This window comes from Colletotrichum chrysophilum (genome assembly GCF_026319265.1).
Source record: "Colletotrichum chrysophilum strain AFK26 chromosome Unknown scaffold_46, whole genome shotgun sequence".
Lineage (NCBI taxonomy): Eukaryota > Fungi > Ascomycota > Sordariomycetes > Glomerellales > Glomerellaceae > Colletotrichum > Colletotrichum chrysophilum.
In genome coordinates, this window is record NW_026517333.1 from 151,016 (window position 1) to 171,589 (window position 20,574).

General features: G+C 50.1%; 5 protein-coding genes and 2 non-coding genes across 7 annotated transcripts; 2 read left to right on the top strand and 5 right to left on the bottom strand.

Annotated features, from left to right (window-relative positions):
• Positions 1 to 857: 857 nt before the first annotated feature.
• Positions 858 to 3,065, bottom strand: COL26b_006323 (uncharacterized protein; the record flags this gene model as incomplete). Its single annotated transcript, XM_053179146.1, has 1 exon — positions 858 to 3,065. One exon carries the CDS (start codon positions 3,063 to 3,065, stop codon positions 858 to 860), a length of 2,208 nt encoding a protein of 735 aa, XP_053036903.1.
• A 7,959-nt stretch (positions 3,066 to 11,024) lies between these two features.
• Positions 11,025 to 12,193, bottom strand: COL26b_006324 (uncharacterized protein; the record flags this gene model as incomplete). Its single annotated transcript, XM_053179147.1, has 2 exons — positions 11,025 to 12,021; positions 12,075 to 12,193. The coding sequence occupies 2 exons, from the start codon at positions 12,191 to 12,193 to the stop codon at positions 11,025 to 11,027; spliced, it is 1,116 nt and encodes a 371-aa protein (XP_053036904.1).
• Positions 12,194 to 12,763: 570 nt separating this feature from the next.
• COL26b_006325 (uncharacterized protein) lies at positions 12,764 to 13,606 on the top strand (the record flags this gene model as incomplete). The annotated part of the gene is made up of 1 exon (XM_053179148.1): positions 12,764 to 13,606. The coding sequence occupies one exon, from the start codon at positions 12,764 to 12,766 to the stop codon at positions 13,604 to 13,606; it is 843 nt and encodes a 280-aa protein (XP_053036905.1).
• A 501-nt stretch (positions 13,607 to 14,107) lies between these two features.
• On the top strand, positions 14,108 to 14,713 carry RPL37 (60S ribosomal protein L37; the record flags this gene model as incomplete). Its single annotated transcript, XM_053179149.1, has 3 exons — positions 14,108 to 14,111; positions 14,368 to 14,439; positions 14,574 to 14,713. 3 exons carry the CDS (start codon positions 14,108 to 14,110, stop codon positions 14,711 to 14,713), a joined length of 216 nt encoding a protein of 71 aa, XP_053036906.1.
• Positions 14,714 to 15,385: 672 nt separating this feature from the next.
• COL26b_006327 (uncharacterized protein) lies at positions 15,386 to 16,327 on the bottom strand (the record flags this gene model as incomplete). The annotated part of the gene is made up of 3 exons (XM_053179150.1): positions 15,386 to 15,667; positions 15,720 to 16,004; positions 16,097 to 16,327. The coding sequence occupies 3 exons, from the start codon at positions 16,325 to 16,327 to the stop codon at positions 15,386 to 15,388; spliced, it is 798 nt and encodes a 265-aa protein (XP_053036907.1).
• Positions 16,328 to 16,766: 439 nt separating this feature from the next.
• Positions 16,767 to 16,872, bottom strand: COL26b_006328. Its single transcript has one exon. It is a non-coding gene; the product is annotated as a tRNA-Met (tRNA).
• Positions 16,873 to 17,626: 754 nt separating this feature from the next.
• Positions 17,627 to 17,707, bottom strand: COL26b_006329. Its single transcript has one exon. It is a non-coding gene; the product is annotated as a tRNA-Gly (tRNA).
• Positions 17,708 to 20,574: the final 2,867 nt, after the last annotated feature.

Genomic DNA, 20,574 nt, shown 5'->3' on the forward strand with positions numbered 1-20,574 from the left:
CCTGTCAAATACGATTAATAAATAACGCCTCATGGCGTGCTGAGCAGGGCAGCTAGGCCCAATACAACATTGCAAGAACATAGTCACGGACGGGTCAACTTCGTTTTCCAACAAATGTGTGCGTCTTCTCCTACAGACAACGGGTATAATAAGACACTACCTCCCGGCACTTCTGCCCATGCCAGCAGCAACACACCAAGGTGAATCAAAAACCAAAAGAACAGAAAACAGCGCATTCAAGCGAGTGTAGTGTGTTTTCCCCCATCCCAAAACACCCAAACGAGAAACACAGAGGCAGAGGGGAGGGCCGCTTCGCCCGGCTCCTTCTCCAAATGCAACCCAGCCCAAACGTGACACCTGTGTCCCAGAAATGCCGTCAACCCTGATTACGCCGTATACCCCCATTTCTCCATGAGTCGCGGCCATGCTTTCGAGACCCGCAATGTGTGCAGCAAAAGAGTCAAATACCAAATCGCAAATGTTCACGAGTAGAGTTTGTGGTGAGAGGGCTACCTGTTGCGGTCCTCTTGGGGTGGTTGGCTGGAGCGAGATGACGAGCCGAACGAGTTCGAGAGCATGTTTAGCCACCCCTCCGGTCTATTTTGGCGTCCTCTGGGTGCGGGTGAAAGGATACCCTGCTCGACATCCTCGTCTCTGTCCCGCGAGCCGGAGCCTTCGGCTTCTACTTCGTCATCGGAGTCGTCATGGTAGGCTTCGTAACGGGGACTCGAGGGGGAACCTCTGGCGAGCGAGCGCACGACGTCGCCCTTGCAGATCGGGCACGTGCGGCGGCGTGTCGTCAACCAAGGTGTACTGACAGAGGTTAGCATAGACCAAGACCGGAAAATTAGAGATACTCACATGCACTCCGCGTGAAACTCGTGGCCACAGGGGAGGCTCATCACGCGGCTGACACCATCGACGTACTCCTCCAAACAGACTACACACTCGACCTGGCGACCCATGTACTTCTTCCATTCGCTCGAGTAGCTGCCGTTGGCTTTTTCATGCTCTGGCCTCGCGGGAGATCTAGGCATTTGCAGGGCCGAGTTAACGGATAGCAGACTCTCCGACTCAGGAATGCCTGTCGTCGTTCTAGAACGGGGCCGGGGCCTGGTCGGAGTCTGCTGAAGCAGAGGCGTGGTGGGTGTAGCGCTGGTGGGCGAAGGCATCCTAGGCGAGGGGACGGGCGACGCAGCGACGGTGTGATAGGTTCGCACGGGCAGGCGCTCGACGACAGACTTGGGTGCCCTCCAGCGTCTCCTACGGATACGAGCGCGAAGGATGAGAAGGGCATACACGACGCTGAGAGTAATCAGAGGGCTGATGACAAGCACCAGCAGGGTGTCGAAGAAGGGGCTTGAGCTGCTTGACGGGGTAATCGTGACCCAGAGGCCATCGTGGCCAACTGGTTCGTCGTCGTCGGGGATGGGGTCCTCGGCCTTGGGAGGATCCTTGGCCTTCTCCTCCTTGGAGAAATCGGCGCCATCGTCGTCTCCAAAGATCTTAGACATCAAGCCTCCGTGGGAGGAAGAGTCCTTGCTAGACGAAGAGCCCTTGGCTTCAACAGGGGGCATATCAGGGTTGTACTCGCCGCTTCCTGGTGTGATGCTTCCACCTTTGGGACCGCTGACATCCTTTCCATTCTTCGGGTTTGCCTTCTTGCCGGCCTGCTCCTTGGAAGCGTCCTCCTTGTCCTTGGTCGCTGGAACGTCCACCAGATCCGGGTCGCGCCAGTCTTGAACGCCGATCTGGAAGCTGTCTTCGTTCTTACGGGACTCAGCGACCTTGCCCTTGCCCCGCTTGGCAGCCTTTCCAAGACCATCACGAATGGCTCTATCCTTCTCCTCGTTCCAATCGTCAACGAGAACCCAGTTGTGGCGGCCGCTGCTCGGGGGTTGAATGCTGCCGTCCCCAGTTGCAGAGCTGCGGCCCCAGCTGAAGAACCACCTGAACCATCCAACGCGGGGCTTGGCTTCCTCGGCTTTGGTGGAGGCCTGCTTCTTCGGGGCCTTGACCTTGGGAGGGGCTGTCGACTTGGGTGTGGGCGTGGGGGTCGCCGCAGCTGCCTTTTGCTTGGTCTTCCTGTTCTTCCGGTTCGTGCCATCGGACTTGAGGACCTTCAAGGCAGGGCGGCCGTGCTCGTCGATGGTGTCTTCGATGAAGCTGCCCGGCTGGGTGAGAGAGGACAACAGGTGGGCTGTAGTCCGTGCGGTGAAAACGGAAGGAATGGAGACGTTGGAAGTGTCGCCTCTGGCGAACATCTGGATCAGCGGACCACCTTTTTGGTTGTCGCCGACGATGAGCGCGATAGCACCGCGGCGCTGCGCCCACTTGACCTTCTCCAGGAAGCCGCAGCCGCCACGGCTGAGCAGCACAATCTTCCCGGCGATCTCCGCCGCCTCTTGTATCGACTGGATATCGGCGTGGGTCGACTCGGTGGACAGAGCGCTATCGTGGTTCGGCGGGGGCTTTCTGGCGAGGCCCTGGTGGAGGTAGTCATCGGTGCCGTCGTCGAGGGGGCGGATCTTGGACTTCAACCGCGCTCCGGGTGGAGGCACGGTATCATCGGGGACGATGTCCTTGGCGGTGGTGTCCCGCTTGTGGTGGCTCGGCTTGCCAGCAGCAGTGGCAGCCTTCGCGTCGGCCTTCGAAATGCCCTTGGCGGCAGATTTGAGGATAGCATTGGACTTGCCGTCCTCCCAGCCGGGAATATCGCTGCAGCCGAGCTCGCCTTCGCCCTCGCCTTCCTGGAGGTTATCGTCGGCGAAGCCGCTGCCAATCCATAGCTGGCCACTCAGGCCCTTGGAGGGAAGGTTCGGACCGAAGGCGGCAGGGCGGGCGACAAAGGAGGTGCTGTTGTCGTCGGTCAGGCTGATGGCGGCATTCGGTGTAAAGATTGAGAAGGGCGCTGTGAAGGAGAAGAATGTCGTAAATCGTGATTGTGGGACAGCGGCCGGAGCGATTACGGTGTTGGATCGCGCCAGCGATGTGACGGAGCGGCAGAAGAGGAAGAGGGAGGCGGCGAAGAAAAGGACGAGGATGGCGATTCTCGGAGTACGCATGATTGGTATCGTAACGGGTCGTTATAGTGTGTAAAATAAGGAAAGGAGAGTTCGAAGCTCCTGATCGTGTGTCGAGGAGGCGAGGCAACGGGGGAGTTCGGAGCACGGCGCGAGGGCCGTCCGGCAAATGGTGCAGTCGAATGTGGTGACTGTAGGTAGGAACAACGGTTGAAGTCGTCGACGGTTGAGCAGCTGCTGGCAGTGGCTCAGCGGCGGACTGCACAGGTGCCGATCATGCGCGGAATCATGTGCGATGGGAAGCCGCTGGTTGTGGTGACGATGACGAGGCTGAAGGCGATGGAAGGAGGGGAGAGACTGTCTCGCTCGAGGTTGGATGACAAAGGCGGATGCGGCCCTGTTGTCGCCGGGAAGGGTCGGGTCAAGGAAGGAGAGAGGGTAAAGGAGACGAAAAGGAGACTGGGCGTAGAAGTTGGGGGCGGGAAAAAATGGTGATGACGAAAATGTCGATCAGGATATTTTGCAGAGGCAGAAAGAAGTCAGAAGGTGTGTTCGCAAGATGCACGCAGCGCGGAGCGGTGCAGCGGCGCCATGCAGAGACAGGAACCGGAGGCAGACGCAGCAGCAGCAGCAGCAGCAGCAGATGGACGGGACGCAGCGAGGTGAAGGAAGCAGGGACAAGAACTCGGGTGACGAGTGGAGACGGGAGGGCGAGTGTGAGGTCGCAGCAGCAGCGGGTGGCGGGTGGCGGGGCAGTGTTGTTGTTTAGGTGCCGGGGCCTTCTGTCTTTTTGGGTGCTGTGACTGCCCGAGGGCAGCCGTGGAGGACGTGGTGGAGGTGAAGGAAGTCACTTTTCCTACAGATGGCCCAGCACAGTGACACACACACACACACCCGCACCACCTGGACTATACAATGACGGCCGGGCGGAGGGGGGGGGGGGGGGGGGGGGGCACCTCACGGCAGGTCAGGTACCTCATGCTGGACTTCAGGCATGGGTGGAGTCGCCTCGGGGGTTTAGGGGCCCTGTCTGGCTGAGGTCGGCGTCGGTGGGCGCATCGGGAGAGGTGAGGTCTCGGGGGTGGTACATAGGTAGACTGTGGCTGGTACGGGCCCTCCATTGTTCTTCTGGCTGTCACTGGCCCGTCCCTCGTGCGCTGTTTCCTCCTCTTCGTCTGCGGATGGCACCATCCAATTCGATCCAGCATTCCAGTCCATTCCAATAAAGCCATTCTCGGTTTTGACCGGCATTCTGACTTGCTCGGCGAGTGGGCAATGAGCTCACCAGCTCACCATGCATCAACCCAAGCAGGACTCATGAACAGAGGCCATGAATAAGGGCCCGCAACCGTCACCGTCACCGTCACTGACTGACAGATTTTTCTCTCACGACACAGGGGCACTTTTTGACTTTTCTCGTTTCCTGCCATCCTGGTCGCAACCCCGAAAAAGATCTCCCTACCGACGAATGCAGGCAAGGTACGGCAGACACAGATTCAATGGGAGCAAGCACCGGCCAACAGACGCACCCAATGGCCAGTGTCAGGATAGCAGGGGCAGGCCGTCCCTCGGCCGGCTTTGGCGGCACGCTCAAGTCGCACTTGGCCTTAAGGCAACAGCACCGTCGCCCCCAATGTTGGCTCGGCTGCGCCAATGGTGCCAGTGCCGTCTTGGTATTGTTCAGATTGCATCCAAGTCTTGGGAGGTCTTGCTTTCTGGTCTTCGGTGGGCCGGCGCGTGTATAAAAAGGGCGAGTCCACTGTCCAGGAGTGAGTAGATGGTAAGAGGTCTCCGCGGATGAGATGCAATGCCCACGCTTCCGCCAAACAAACAACCCCCCGATTCCCCACCTTGAATGCTTCACCATTCAGGGCGCGGTGAGAGATTCAGTCGCGGCCGGAGGTGTGTGGGTGCCGGTCCTGTCAGACTTGACGCCGGCCGCCACAATCGAAATGAACCGGGCGGGTGACTGGACGAGAGGGCTGTTTACAAGCACCAGTGCCGACGGCTTTTGCTCTTTGTTTCACCATATTTGATGTCCATCTTTTACTCGTATCCATTCATGGCATTTTCCAGCCTCTGCGTGTAAAAAATACGGTTTGTACGAATACGTGCATCTCACTGTCCAACAGACGGGAAATGAAGGTGACGAATCTGTGTCCCCATACTCCATCCCAAGGCAGTACGCTGAGGCTGAGCGACCTGTCTCCAACATTTCCTCCTCTGCCTCCAGGGGGGGGAAAAACACCAACCGCGCTATCAATGACCTCACATGGACGCCGGCGCATGGACAACCCCTCGTGACCAAAAGTTTCACTCGGCCAGTGTGTGTGTGTGCTACCCAAGTACCCCTCCGCGGCGCCCCCCTGTCCCCTCCGCAGCACCCTCTTAAGCCTAATCAGGCAGCTTATAGCAGCTATAGCTATAAGTGAATCTCTTATAGTAGCTACACTAAAAGTATCACTATACAAAATAAGTTATGTAATAAATAGTATATTAGTTATTTAACTACTAGAATGCTTAAAGTACTTAAAAACCCCTCTTTATAGCTTTTATAGTAGTAATAGCTTTAGTAGTAGATATAACACTTCTTTATAATATTACTATTAATTTAAAAGTTATAGAGGTAATAGATACTATTAATATAGGTATAAGCGTATTTAGGGGCGTAGTATATGCGCCTATATAGTATAAGGTTATAGAAGGGGTTGAGTTATGATAAAAGGTGATAATCCTAAGCATTTATAAGTATTTAATTATATAGATGATAATAAGGGAAGTGATGTATTATGATAATTCCTATTAATATAGTTAGCAGGTTATTTCCTAAGGTAGGGAAAAAAGAGGGGAAAGATAACTTAAAATATAACCTACTAAACTGCTAATTATATAAGGTACTTATGTAACTATACGTATTATATAATTAATATTATAGTTATAGATTATAATAAATAGAGTATTTTTATATAAGGTTTTACCTTAAAGTCTATTAGTTTATTTTATATAGAATATTTAAGTAAGTAAGTATTCTTATAAGTATTATTATTATTATAACTATAAGATGTTATATATTAATAGATACTACTAACTTAACTAGCTTAATTTAAACTAAACTTAAAGTAGTATTTAGCTATAGTTTTACAAAAGTAAAAGCTAAAATAGTAGAGATAGTAGTAAGTAGTAAAAATCAAAAAAGAGTAATAGCTACTATGAAGTAAACTATTATTATATTAATATATTAATAGTAGCCTTAATTAAAGCTTAGAGTTAAGCTATAAGAGCTTTATTAACTCTCTTTATTATTATTTTTTACTTTTTTTATAGCTATATAGTTAACACTATTCATATAGTTAATAGTATTAGAGTAAGTATTAAATTATACTCCTAAATAGAGAGTTTACGCTATATTAATATCTTATAAAGGTTAACTATTATTAAGTTTAAGCTTTAAAAAGTTTATATTAATACTATATAGAAAGTATTATTATTATTAATAATTAATATAGCTTATTAGTAGTTACGCTAAGTTAATATTATATTAAGGTTAACTAAGCTTATATATTACTTTATAAAGAGTAATAATTTTAAGCTAAAAATATATTAATTATTATTTTAACTCAAGTAGTAGATATGAATAAACTAAGGTCTAATTAAGTTATTAATAGCTATTATAATTATTATATAATAAGTAATATAATAGATCTCTTAATTTAAGCTAATTAAGAAGGTTATAATTATAAAGTAAGCCTTATTACTAGTAGAAGTTACTAATATACTTTATTAACTTCTTAATATATAATTTATTTAAAAAATAGCCTCTATAGCTTTATATTAACCTTAGATTATATTAAATATTTTTAACTAATTTAAAAAATAAGTAATTTAGTTATATTCTCTTTAAAATAAGTAGTATTAAAGTATAACTTTTTATTATTATTATAGTTATAATAATACTTCTCTTTTTTTTACTATATCAATAATAGTAGTATAGAGGCTATAGAGGTTAGAGAGGTAGTCATAGAAGTAACTCTTAAGTTTAATATAAGCTAACTTTTTATAAGAAGTAACTTTAATACTATAATTTTAAAGATTTTTAATAGTATACTTATAAACTATTAGTAGAAAGGGATATAAGTCTTTTTAAAATAGTTAAAAAGATATAACTAATCTTTAAATAGTTATCTTATAAAGTTTTACTTATTTTTTTATTAAACTTAGCCTTACTTAATATATAGTAGTATACTTTTAAGTATATAAAAAGCTATTAGTAGAATATTTAAAGTTATTATTAGTTATAGAGGATAAAAAATATAGTAGTAGTATAATATTAATATAAGTTATTAAAGTAGAGTTATTATTAAGTAAGGCGTCTAGAGGGATTAATTTAACTACTAAGTGCTTATTAGCTTTATTAGAGTAATTAAGCGTAATATTAGTTTCTAAATTAAAGCTATTAAAACTTTTAGCTTTAGTTATAATTAAATTAGATAAATTAGAAGGCTTAAATTTACTAAAGCTAAAATTATTCTAATAAGGCTATAAAGTAACCTACTTTCGATTTAACTTTGTGAATAATCCCTCTTTAAGTATACTATCTTACTTTTACTTAATATTTAATACTATTTTTTTAGTATATACTATAAGTAAATTTATTATAATATTATATTAAATATTACTTTTACTACCTTTCTAAGCACTTTATTAAAGTCTATTAATAGTACTTTAAGTAGAGTAATTAATACTACTTTTATTATTAATTTAAAGTATATTAATACTTATTTAAATATTATTATACTCTCTCTAAAAATAAAGTAAAATATAATATCAAAAGTTATATAGATAATAGTTATTCTTATAATCTAAAATAGTAATATATTAAGTTAATTAACTTATTACTTTTAGTAAGCTTTTTTCTACTATATTTAATATTAAACCTTTACTAACTTTATATATATTATTTATTATTAGAAGTTCTAAGTTTCTCTAGTTATTGTATCTTTAGGTATTATAAATATATCTAAAATATATTATTAATTTTACTTATCTTAACGCTTTTATATACTTTAGTATACTTAACGTTAAAGCTACTCTTAAGTTTATATAAAAAAAACCTATATTAATAAAAGAAGTTTATACTTCTCCTACTATAAGGTTTTCTAGAAGTTCTATTTATCTTACTTTTAAATTAATATATTTATCTCTTTTTCAATTTAGCTAATAATATCTCTTACTATTAATTTACTACTTTTTAAGAAGAACTCTACCCTCTTTTTAATAACTTTCTTACTAACCTCTAATTAACTTTAAATTTAAAAAGTATAGCTAATAATATAATATTTAGCTTTAAGTAGTAAGTAGTTATACTTACTATTAATCTTAAAGTAAATATATTTATTATTAGTTATAATAATCTAACTTAACTATTTATAGCTTATTTTAAGGTTTTAAAGTTATAATTAATAGCTTATAAAGCTTTTAGCTTATTTTTATAATTATAAATAAAATCTTACTATATTATAGTAATTTAAATATTCTTTTTTAATTTACTTTTCATTATAATATAGCTAAAACTATACTAATATTAATAGACCTTCTTAATAAGGCTATTAAAGCTAAAGTCTTGAAAAGCTATTTTAAGTAATATTAATAAATATAAAAATAGGTTTTTTAGGTTAAGATATTATATTTCTATATAGCTCTATATTTTATTCATTTTATTATAAAATACTATACTACTTTATTTCTAAGGTTAATACTAAGATATATATCTATGCCCTAACCTCTACTACTTATATAACTACGTGAAAGTGGGCAAGCTGTAGCTATATGCCCGATTAGGCTTAAGAGGGTGCCGCGGAGGGGACAGGGGGGCGCCGCGGAGGGGTACTCGTGCTACCCACTCAGTCAGTCAGTCAGTCACCTCGCCTCTACTAACGGCTTGACATGGTCTAGATCCACCCAAAGAAACATCTTTCTCTGGCTGAATGACTAACTCAACCGCCTTCACCTGCATCCCCAAACAACCAACATTGAAGCCATCTACCAGATGCACATCTGCAACCTCCCGCCCGCAACAGCCGTGTGTAAAGTGCATGCATGAGTCGCAATGCTACTCCGAGGATAAGCTTCAACGACAACAATCGTTCCCCCGTCTCACGTGTCCATGAGATCCCCAAAACCCTCCAACAATCCCACCGCACGCGACACGTCGACTATCATAGCGTCTCACCACCATTACCCCAACGTTGTGATTGTCCCCCTCACTACTACTCGCGCTCCGACACCACCAAAAACTCAATTCGCCCCCGGCGCAGTCCCCTTCCACCTCACATCTACAGCCTCGTCAACTCCGTGCCATTCTATTGGCTCCACAACAGATTTGGCATGAACGATCGCAAGCCACACAAAGCCTCGCGCGCTCAGCCTCCTCTCGACGACGTTCTGTCTGCAAGTCATGAAACAAGGAACCACCCAGAATGCACTGACGCCGACGATCACGACCCCCTCCGCCCTGCTCCAATCCGATCTCTCAAAGAATAGAAAAATCAAGAAGAGCCTCCCATTCCCAACCCCGTCTACAATCTGTGGCTTGCCTAACATCTAACCCACAAGCATTCCTGAAGTCCGCAACCAGCCTGCGTACCTGAACAGCCCACAAAGCAGCCATCCCCGTCATCGTCGCATCCAACACCAGCCTAGCGGGTCCTAAGAACCCCTGCCCGCACCTCAAGAGAGCTACCCTCTTTTGTTTCACATCAAACCACCTACCAGTCCCAAGGAGCGAAGAAAGCGCGTATGATCTGCGACCACCCCCTCCTTTGACGTTTGTTCGTGAAACAAGAGACAAGCATGCTGCCCGTTTGCAGGCATTCATTTACCCTCCCAGCCTGCCGTCTGCGGCTTGTGACCAGTGACATCTCCTCTGGACGTATCATCCATTTCAATTCAATTGGCCGGGAGAGGCGGCTCTCGCGACTACACGTGCCAAACTTCAAGCAGCCGCAGACGATGCAGGTAGACTCCGACCTTCAGCCTCATCTCAAGTCTTTCTTTTAAGCATCCGTCGATCTACGGCACCTTCGGACGAAGCCTCGTCGAAGTTGCGAGATACACTTATGGAGAGCGTCTATCTGGTTCCAGGCCTTCTCATTGGATGATCGTGCAAGTGATGTATCTCTGCTGTTGATGTCTGCCAGCCCCCGTCGTCTTCCTTCCGTCGCATATGTCCTCATCGTATATGGTCGCAGTCAGGTCTTGGCTACTCTCTCACTGTCTCCAACGCGGCTGGCCTCGTCACGTCCAATGGAGCGGGGATCTCATCCCGCAATAAAGTTCATCAAAGCCAGGAGACCTGGTGCTGCTCAGTCTTGTGTATATCCTTAATCCAGGAATACGCCAGTCTCGCCATGATAGAAATCGACTTTCCATCTTTCAGAGGTCCGAGGTATGACTCTTCGAATTGGGTCGGCGCCAAAGATGGGAGTATTCTGATGTTCTCACATGCTCGAACGGGATCGCGTTGAGTGGCTGTTGCCGTTCGTTATGGCACTATGATTCGAGATGAAATTGGGCTGGAATAACCATGAAAGATCCGGAAGGAGGATCGCCCCTATGGAAATGTGGCATGTTTATTAATGTTGCCCACGGCCGCTCACAAATTACACCAAAACTCCATGGACTCCAGCGATTCTTCAATATCGTGAGCAATGTCATCGTCTCACACGTTCAATTAGCCCTCGAACCAAGTCTATCTCAAGCACAGCTTCGCCCGCAGTGAGAACACCATCCAAGACTCCCATATCGTCGCTAGATGCCTTTTTCGACTACAAAAAATCATTAATCACAAACAAAAAGAATCATTGCAACTTGAGGCCGATCCGATATGCAAGAAATGCCGCCCTGTCATGATGTAACCAAACATGCGCCCCGCGAACACCACGCCATAGCAGAAGTACAATCCTATCCCACGTCGCAAGAGCGGCCAACCAAACGGTGCTCCCGTCAGTTGAACTCGGAAAACAGCCCGCTCATCCCGCCCTCTTTGCCGCGATCCCACTCCCTCTTCTCCCCGGCCTTGGCCCATCGCACGTCCTTCTCGTCCTTCTGCTCGCCCGTCCGCCACTTCTTGATCATGTCCTCGCCGTACCCGGCCGCCCGCATCCGCTGCTCCTGGTTCTGCCGCCACTTCTGCCTATCCCTAAAGGCCTCCACGGCGTCGTCCCAGTTCTCCGCGCCGGCGCCTGCTGTATCCTCCATCTCCACGTCCATCTTCGGGTCGTAGTCCGCTTCGAAGCGCTTGTCAATGCCGGACAACGCTGACGCTGCGCCGCGGCCGCGTGATCGTACAGGCTCCGGCGGTGCGGGGCCGATGAACTCGTCGAGTGGATCCGAGTCCGACGCAGCGGCGGAATCCTGCCTCTGCGCCGCGCGCCGGCTGCTGCCTTTGATTGAGAACTCCGTCCGCTCCCTGCTCCGTTCTCTCCTCGTGCGGTGGCTCGCCGACATCAGATCCTCGCCTTCTCCGTCTTTGCCCTTGCCGCTGCCGAGAGGAGATCTGTGACGATGCCTCCTAGACTTGTCGTCAGGCGAGCGCGACCTCCGCCGGCTGCTCTTATGCCTCCGGCGTTCCTCGCGTTCGGAGTCCGACTCGTCCCTGCTGCGGTGATGTCTCCTGCCCCCACGCTCGGGCGGCTCGCTCCTCCTGTCCCTGTGCCGTCTGCGCGGCGGCGAGCCGTCCTTCTTATGCGACCGCTCGTCCGCCCGTGCAGGTTTCTCCTTGCGCCCGCCGAGAATCGCCTTGATGTCGCCCATCTGTCGCTTGCGGATGTCCTGTGGGCCGGCGCGCTTCCGTCGCTCCTTCTCCTCGGCGTGCTCGAGGTTCTTCAGCCGTGCTTGAGACTCGGCGGCCTCCTTGGCGAGGAGGTTCTTGTTGTGCGTGTTGGTGTCCTTGATGATGTGCCGCAGGAAGCGGGTGTTTGGCTTGGGCATGCTTGCCGGTCTGTCGGGGGTTAGGACCATGCGTATGTTCAGTCGAGGGCTGGTTGGACGTACTTCTTGTCGGAGCGGAACGCCTCCATGCCCATACTCGAGTATTTCAGCGAGCAGTCGTTTGCTTCCTTTGCGAGGAGCTCGGCGACGTAATCGTCGGTGAGTACGGTATCGTTCGTCATCGCGGCGGACGTTCTTTCCAAAGCCAGTCCAGAGAGCGTGGTCTTATCCCGACCCTTCCGACTATGGCGCGATTCAGGAAGGTGGTGGTAGCATCGAGTGTATGGTGAGGTTGCAAGCGTTTAAGTAGACGGATGATGTGAGCTTGAGCCACCAGCTGCGTGCTTCCGAAGTCGGCAAGGTGTATGGGCAAACGCTGTGTTCAATGAGGCAACTGCTTGAAGTGATTCGGAATGGCTGCGGGGTTGCGTTGAGATGGAGCAAGACGTTGTCGCAAACTGTGGCGGACCTGAGATTGATCGACAGAGCAAGAGTCAATGGAGAAAGACCAGTGGGATGAGTTTCCGATGGGGGTGGCCGTGCAGGACGACAAGTGCCTTATCCGATAGCGATAACGATAAGGGACCTGGCCGGTGCGTTTCCCATTTCGGACGCAAGTAAACAAACGTCACCACACACTGGACCCTGCATCTTGTCGGACAGCGCCAGCAACCTTACGGTTTAGGAGTTCGTCCCTTCATACGCGACATACGAATTGCAAAAGAATCACAATCAATCTGAGAACTTTCACAATGGACGCGACAAAAGCGGCGCAGGTCCTGCGCAAGATCGAAGACCTCAACGAAAACCACGAAATCTCAATCATCAAGCTCAGCGAACCCATATCCAGCGCGGGCACACAAGAATCACGACAACGAACCTCGGACGCATCCAACGCCTCGCAGGATGCGACGACGCCAGACAGCCTCGACGCCGACCTGGCGCACTACAAGGAGCTCTTCGCCAAGCTGCGTTTCTCCTACGTCGAGCAGGTGACCAAAGAAAAGTTCATCCGCGCCATCGTGGGCGACCCGCCCGTGATCGTCACGCCGCAGGAAAACCTCGAGCTGGAGAAGGCGAACCTCGAGGCCAAGGCGCAGCTCAAGGCGCTCAAGGTGGAGGTGGCGGACATGGTGACGGAGCTGGAGAAGAAGGGCAAGGAGCTCGCGAAGCGGTACGAGAGCGTGCAGCTGGACACGGCGAAGCTCAAGGAGCTACCGGACAAGATTCTCGAGTTGGAGGAAAAGGTCGCGGAGTTGAAGGAGTCACAGGCGCCAGGGCAGAGTCCGCAGATGAACCTGCCATTGGCCAAGACGCTCGAGCTGGTCGACGAGAAGAAGAGGCAGCAGCAGCAGCTGGACCGCGAGTTGGAGCAGTTGCAGGCCAGGGTGCCGAGGAAGAGAAAGGAGATGGAGAGGTTGCAGGCCGAGTTGCAGCCACTAGAGGTCAAGAGGCAGAATAGCAAGGCCGCGGCGAAAGAGGCGCGGAGGAGAAAGGAGGGCGCAGGCGGTGATGAAGATGACCTTGAGGAGCGGGGTCGGTGGTTGAGAGCCAGCGAGGCGGCACTCAAGCAGATGCTGGATATTCAGGGGTGAGGAGCAGTTTTATGCATGTTTGGTTAATTGGTGGACGATGTCATGATTTTTCGTATACCCGCGAGGCAACCTGGAATGCTCGGAATGGATGGCGTTGGCTGGGGTAAAGACAATCGAATTGATTCAAGGCTCACAACCTTCATGCCTTCCACCAAATTCCCCGTGACAACACTATGCGCGTCGACGCACCTGCATTGCGGCCCGTCCAGGCGAGCCAGGCCCCCTCAAAATCATGCAGTGGCCCATGCGCCGCCCAAAAACTTGCTGATTGGCCACAACGTTCACCACCTATCGTGAAGCCCGGGTCATGTGACTCCAGCATCCACCCGAGGTTCAGCCGCCCGAGGACCGCAAAAAAGCCCCAGTCGACCAAATTGTGTGCGCTCGGCTAGGGTCTCGAAATTTTGACACCGAGAGACGCTTCTCAAGATTCCTCCGCAAACCAACTAACCGCACCAGCAACCACAGCACCACCATCGTCGACCACCGAATACCGCCAAGATGAGTACGTGACGCCCTGCGATTGCCGTCGTCGTCGTTGCAATCGGCATCGAACGAGCCAGACGACTTTTCGTGTTTATTTCGCGATGGGACGGAAATGCTAACAGTCGTCTGCAGCGAAGGGTACCTCCTCGTTTGGTAAGAGACACAACAAGACGCACGTTCTGTGCCGTCGCTGCGGTAAGTCGAAACCACCAAACTGGGGGAGAAACGCTACTCCCACGAAATCCCGGCGACATCCAAGCTGACGAGATGTTTAGGTCGCCGCTCTCTTCACGTCCAGAAGCACACCTGCGCTTCCTGCGGTTACCCCTCGGCCAAGACCCGCAAGTGTACGTTTTTTTCCCACACAAGTCCCGACGACGCCTCTCCGAAACACCACCTTCGAGATTCCCTCATTCAATCATCAACAACAAAGCAGCCCCAACTACCGAGGTCGGATATGCTGACGTAGGAACCAATGCAGACAACTGGTCCGAGAAGGCCAAGCGCAGAAAGACCAACGGTACCGGCCGCATGCGCTACATGAAGGACGTCTCCCGCCGCTTCAAGAACGGCTTCCAGTCCGGCGTCCCCAAGGGCTCTACCGTCCCCGCCTCGGCTTAAACGAAGAACCAAAAACCTTTTTTCCTCCGAGCGGTTTATTCGATGCGTTAACTTCTTCGACGATGGGAATGTAAAGGGTGTCGAGATGGGGGTATCTGTGCATTCGGGCAATCAAGGGGGGGAGCAAAAAGGCGTGAGCTGATAAAAACGGATCAATTCCCACGCACGGCACAGTTCGCAACGGGATATGGGCTTCTGGGAAACGAATTCTTTTACCAACGAGAAGAGAAAGCATCAACAATATTTTTGTCTTTTTTCACCCTCATGCGTTCTCCCCCTCGCGCTCCGCTGCTTGGTTGCCCAAGCGAAGGCCAGACAAGTTCAAGACAAAAAAGACAAATCATGAACCAAACGAGCAATTTTGGCAACGGGTGTTTGATGCGTTTGATACCTCTCGTGTGGGAGCATGGGGAAACAGGTCTTGCATGGAATATGGATCATGGAGAGTCAGCCTCTGGCTGCTTGTTGGCGTGATCCCACGCGACTACGGTCTTGCGTGATGCTAATCCCAAAGGCGTTCTCGTGTGCATGTTCCAGGTTCCCTTAAATGTGATGCTGAACCACTGTCGCGGCTTGATTCATGCTCTTCCCCCCATGTATTTGTGTTCCCTCCGGGTATGTCTGAATCTCGCAAGATCGTTGGATATCATCTTTCAACCCAGCCACCCAACCTTACTGCCCCCGTCCAAACACCTTGACGCCGCCATCACCACCCACAAAGTACAACAGCTCCGCCTCCTCAACCGTCCTCTCCCCATCCCCTCCCGCTGTAACCCTCAAAACACCACTCACGTCCCTCGCTGTCCCGGTGTCCAACAGCCTCAAACCGACCACCATCTCCGCAGCGTGCGCCAGCCCCAGCACGAAGCTCGCATGCTCCTTCTCCAACGTCGTCGCCTGCGCGCCCACGAGCGGCTCGTCCGCCGCAACGGTCACAATCGAGGCGTGCACCTTCTGCTCGCCGCGTCAGCGTGACTCATCCAGAAGACAGTGGTTGGGCCCTTACCTCTTGTAAATCGAGCAGCATGTTCTTCACCGCCAGCCCGCCGACCTCCTCCCCGGTCGCGGCGAGGAGGAAATCAGGCTGGTCGACCACCAAAACCACCTTGCCGCCGCCGCCGCTCACGTCCGCGACCGCCGCCTCGAGCTCGCGCTGGACGTCGGGTATCTTTGCGCCGCGGAGCGTCCTCCGGCCCTTGGTCGGAGGCGGCGCGGCGTTGGAGAAGAGCCCGCTCAACCCGTCGACGAAGACGAACTTCCCGCCCCGCCCGAGGGTTTCGAGGTCGAGTCCCTGTTGTGGTTTTGTATAGTTAGACTTGTTCCCTGTCCCTTCGCGGTGATATGTCAAGCATTCTGGAGAATATGAGAGGATAGGAGACGCACCAATCTGCCCGCGCCCTCTTTCCAAAAGGCAAAGTCCCGCATGAAGCTCACCAGAACCACGCGCGTGTCGTCCGCGGGCGCGTCCTCTGTCGGGCGGCGGAGGTTGGAGTAGAGGTATCGCAGGACGAGCCAGTTCGTGCTGGCGCCGAGGACGCTGGTGAGCAGGATCTGCGCGCACTCCGGCGGGAGGGCGAGGTAGGGCTCCAGGAGGTGCGGTATCCTCGTTGCCATTTTGAGGGAGCGTATGTGAGGTGAGTTACGAGATTGGATGAAGGTGTTCGTCTAAGATTTGGGATGTGAATATTAGGCTGTAAGTGAGTGATGAGTGAGTGGTGGTGTTTTGCGCTGCTGTGGCTGATGGTGGGGTCACTGGACAGCACGTTGCACTCAGTGCGCGGGGTGCGGGGCACTGTCAAAGAGGTTGAAAACTCGGACTGGACTTGCTGGTGTATGGAGAATAAGATTAGAGCTTTTGGGCATTCTATTGAGGCATTCAAAAATCAAGACAGCATCCATACACATCTTTGCTACGCAGTTTCTGCATGTCCTGGTCCCAACCTGACCGCGCTATCCGCAGTGTGAAGTACCCCGCCATGACAGGGCCCCTCCAAGCCCACGCGCCGCTCAGAAAAAAAAAGAATTTGACGATTCGCCGCCACCGGTAAAAGATTGTCCTCGGAGAGGCTCGAACTCTCGACCTTTGGATATCTCTGTCTGATCACAGAGTCATACTGAATAATATGAGACCAACGCTCTACCGACTGAGCCACGAAGACAGCTTGTTGTGATCGGCGAAGCGGTGGGTGATGTCAAGAAGCGAGGGCACATCGTGCGGACGACGGGGCCGATGAACAACGGGGCTGTGGGGTATCTTCCAGCTTGGATGGGTTTGCACTTTGGATAGCGGGAGTCGTCTGGTTGGTATGTGAGACGTCTGCATTTTCTCTCCTTCTATAGGTTATGCTGGATGAGTTCGGCATTGCTAGAGTGAAACTTTGAGGATACTGATGAGAAGAGAACGGTGCTGATGCATACATAGTTATCTCATTTGATCTCTAAAGAGATGAACTCTAACGGCAGGTTTGTTATCCCAGGACTCTAGGAAGCAATCAGGGGTTAGTGGCTGTTTAAATCCTGTGAAAGTCACACGGAGCTGCAAAGACACTGACTGGGGTGCGTGGGTGCTCATTGCGTTTGATAACAAACAGGTCGGAACTACAGTGAGGGACCAGCATGATGTCCAGAGGTGAGCTGCTCTTCAGCCCATCCCTATCCACGCTGTCAGACAACTAAGCGATGAATGCCATCCTGTGACGATATTCGTCATCATGCAATTCAACAATATCACTCCTACCTAGGGCCGCAGCTTGCATCTTCACTCCTATCTATAAAAAGGCTCTCATTTATTCACACCCACTCCACTCACCTGAAGATATGCGGAGGCAGAGGGTCTCTCCACACACAGAAAAGAGCAAAAATCCAGCTCCCGAGTCAAACCACGCCCATCCAGCGCCGCAAAATGCAAAAAGATGCGCCGAGGGGGAATCGAACCCCCGGCTCCCCGACGCTGCTGGATGGCAACGGAGAATTTTACCACTAAACCATCGGCGCGATGACTCGTGATGAGTGATGAAGATCGAGGCCGGAGAGGCAATTATGGCGGCGAGATGCTAGAGCTGCGGGGGGACGGGGCCGGTGTGGGGCTGGTCGGTCCGATGCCCGACGTCTGCGCGGCGGATAGGTGAGGCTGCAGAAGGGGGAATGACTAGGAGCTGGACTGAATGTATTGATTGGATTTTTATTTAAGTTGTTTTTACGTTTGTTTATCATAAAGTGATACAATGTGGAGGGAAGTTAGATGTTCGCGGTATGGTGTGGATGGCGTGGATGAGGGGTGTCGAAGAGATGGGACCTAATGGTTGGACTGGAAAGGCCAGCGCCACGAAGCAGTTTGCAGGTAAAACCGTTTAGGACATGAAACTTTACTGTATAAATATGAGTTCTAGTTGAAATTAATTGATGTTCGAGGTCTTGATGTATGTTTGCGATTTTTTCCCTCTACTTTATGTTTAGTTACAAATGAAATAAGCTACATGTGATCCGTCGAATATTCCACCACAACGACACTTACTACGACCAGATCTACATTGAACCTTTTAAAAACTATGCCTTATGAACTCTTGTCACAATGCCAGAACTTGACTTACATCGTTCCCTACTATCTGGCCCAATACAAGGGTTTCTCGCATCGATCTGCGTGGGCCATACACGACACACCTATGCAGCATCCCACCTCGACGCAGAACGGCAAGTTCATTTTCGACACAGTTCGCGACAAGAAGTAAAACCGGATTTCATGCCACAATGTGAAATAAAACCTCAAGCTCCAGATTTCCACCCTTCTTCTGCCAGCAAGGCACACGTCCTCGTCTTCGAGGAGACTTCCTTCTCGCCAATCCCCACAGCACGTCCTCGTCGTGACACAAGGTCTATTCCGTAAAGTTGAGTTCCTTCATACGTCCGGATCAATAATTTTTGATCACGCTGCTACATGATACCACAGATAGTGTGTACCCGTGCTCGATGCTAGAGCAGCGTCAAGCTGATGCGCCGACCAAGACATCTTTGGCCCCGCCATCTGCCCGAGACCATGCCAAGACAATCAGAATACACGTGAAGACAATTGAAAACGTTTGAGCTTCGTAATATGTGAAAATCAAGTCATTACCGTCGATGTTCATCAAATCGGGTTTACGGATGAAGGACGACACGTGATGATGAGGGTTAGCGAAGGCCGGCCGACAAGGACGACGTAGATCACGATGACAAATACACCTAGATCACAGAACACCTCTCACTGAGGCTTGAGAACTTACGGTTGGGGACATGACTTATCTCACGGTCTAGACTCCTCGTTCAACCGGTGCAGACATACAACGACAAGGACTTGTTCACTACAAAATACGTCACAAGCTGGTGATGGCAGACACGACGAAAGACCCTACAACCGATACAACTCCATGAGCTAGAGGGAATCGTGAGGGAAACGCAACTAATCTATTGGATTCATCAGGCAGAGCGGTTCTGCCTATTACCTCCATCATCTACCACCCGCGACCCTCACCGACCGGCACCCCTCCCGATTCGCCACACACCGAACACCAACCCCCACCCTCCACTCACCCCCGCCACCGCGGCCCAGTCATTCGGTATAAACAACCACACTCGCATCCAGGGATCCCAAACCAGAACCCAAAAAAACGCTTTCCTGCCCAACAAGTAAATCAATCACATCATCCTCAGCAAGTCCCCCCTCCCTAGAGAATCCCATCTTTGCAAACTCTCGTAAACCGCCACAATCGCTGAAGGAAAGGGGGAAAAAAAGCAAGACACCCATCAGGCTAAAAGCGGGAATTTCGGGCGGAGGGGTGGGGGTGTTCGCCAGGGGTCGCGGGGGTCTCGACCTTTTCCAGTGTCCTCGCTCGCAACCCGACCGCCGGAACACCGATCGGACTGGGTACCTTACCTACCTAGCTGCGCAACAACAAGCGAGAGAGAGAGGAACAGACACGGCCGTCTTCCACGCAGAAGCTCACCCACGCATCACAGAGGCTTAAATTCGCACGCTTCCCGACGTGCAAGCATGACCTAATTCAGGTACGGACTTTCGCGATAAGGCCGCCGTGAAATGTACCTACCTAAGATACCTCGGTCGGTTAGCGACAGCGGCAGCGCAGTGACCCCAAGTTCAGACGGTGCGGCGTCACCTCAGCAAACAGACTCCGCGGACCACCGGCCACCGGAGCTTTGCTCTCGCAGGAAACCCTACATGAACGGGATTCGAGCGAAGGATGAATTGGCCGCGCGGTTGAGGGTATAAGAAGGCCGTCATCGGGCGCTGGCAAACTTACTTACCTTTCAGCAGTGTGCTTGTGCATTCACCATCCCGAGCTTCCCGTGTGCCCACGAACCAGCATACTTCCCTCTCAATCACAGCCTGCAGCTCCAAATTCTGCAGCAGACCGACCGTACGACCGCATCGCACGACTGCCATTGGCGAGGACCAGAGAGCTCGGCGGTACCGCGTGGGGAAAAGAGAGCATATTCCCGACGTGCATTTAAGAGCAGCTTTCTGCGCCGCGCGTGCCCTGCCATATTCATCGTCGTCCACTTTCACTTGCCTCAACGGGCTCATCCGCAACGAAAAAAGGTGTGCTACTAGAAATCCAGTGTGAAGAGAGACGAATAATTGTTTTTGCATCGTGTGTTTGGATTCGACTTGCAAGAATCCCATCGGGGATCACAATCGTGTAGACCTGCCCTCGCTGGACAAAACAAATCCCCCCAATCCGATCCCCGCAGCCCGCACCGTTTACCCCTCGCCGTCCCCGCCTCGCGACATTCTTCCCCCGAGTGCGCTTTACGTCCGTCTCTTGCCTGCCTGCTTCCGCCTCCCCCACCTGTCACGCAGCAGCTGG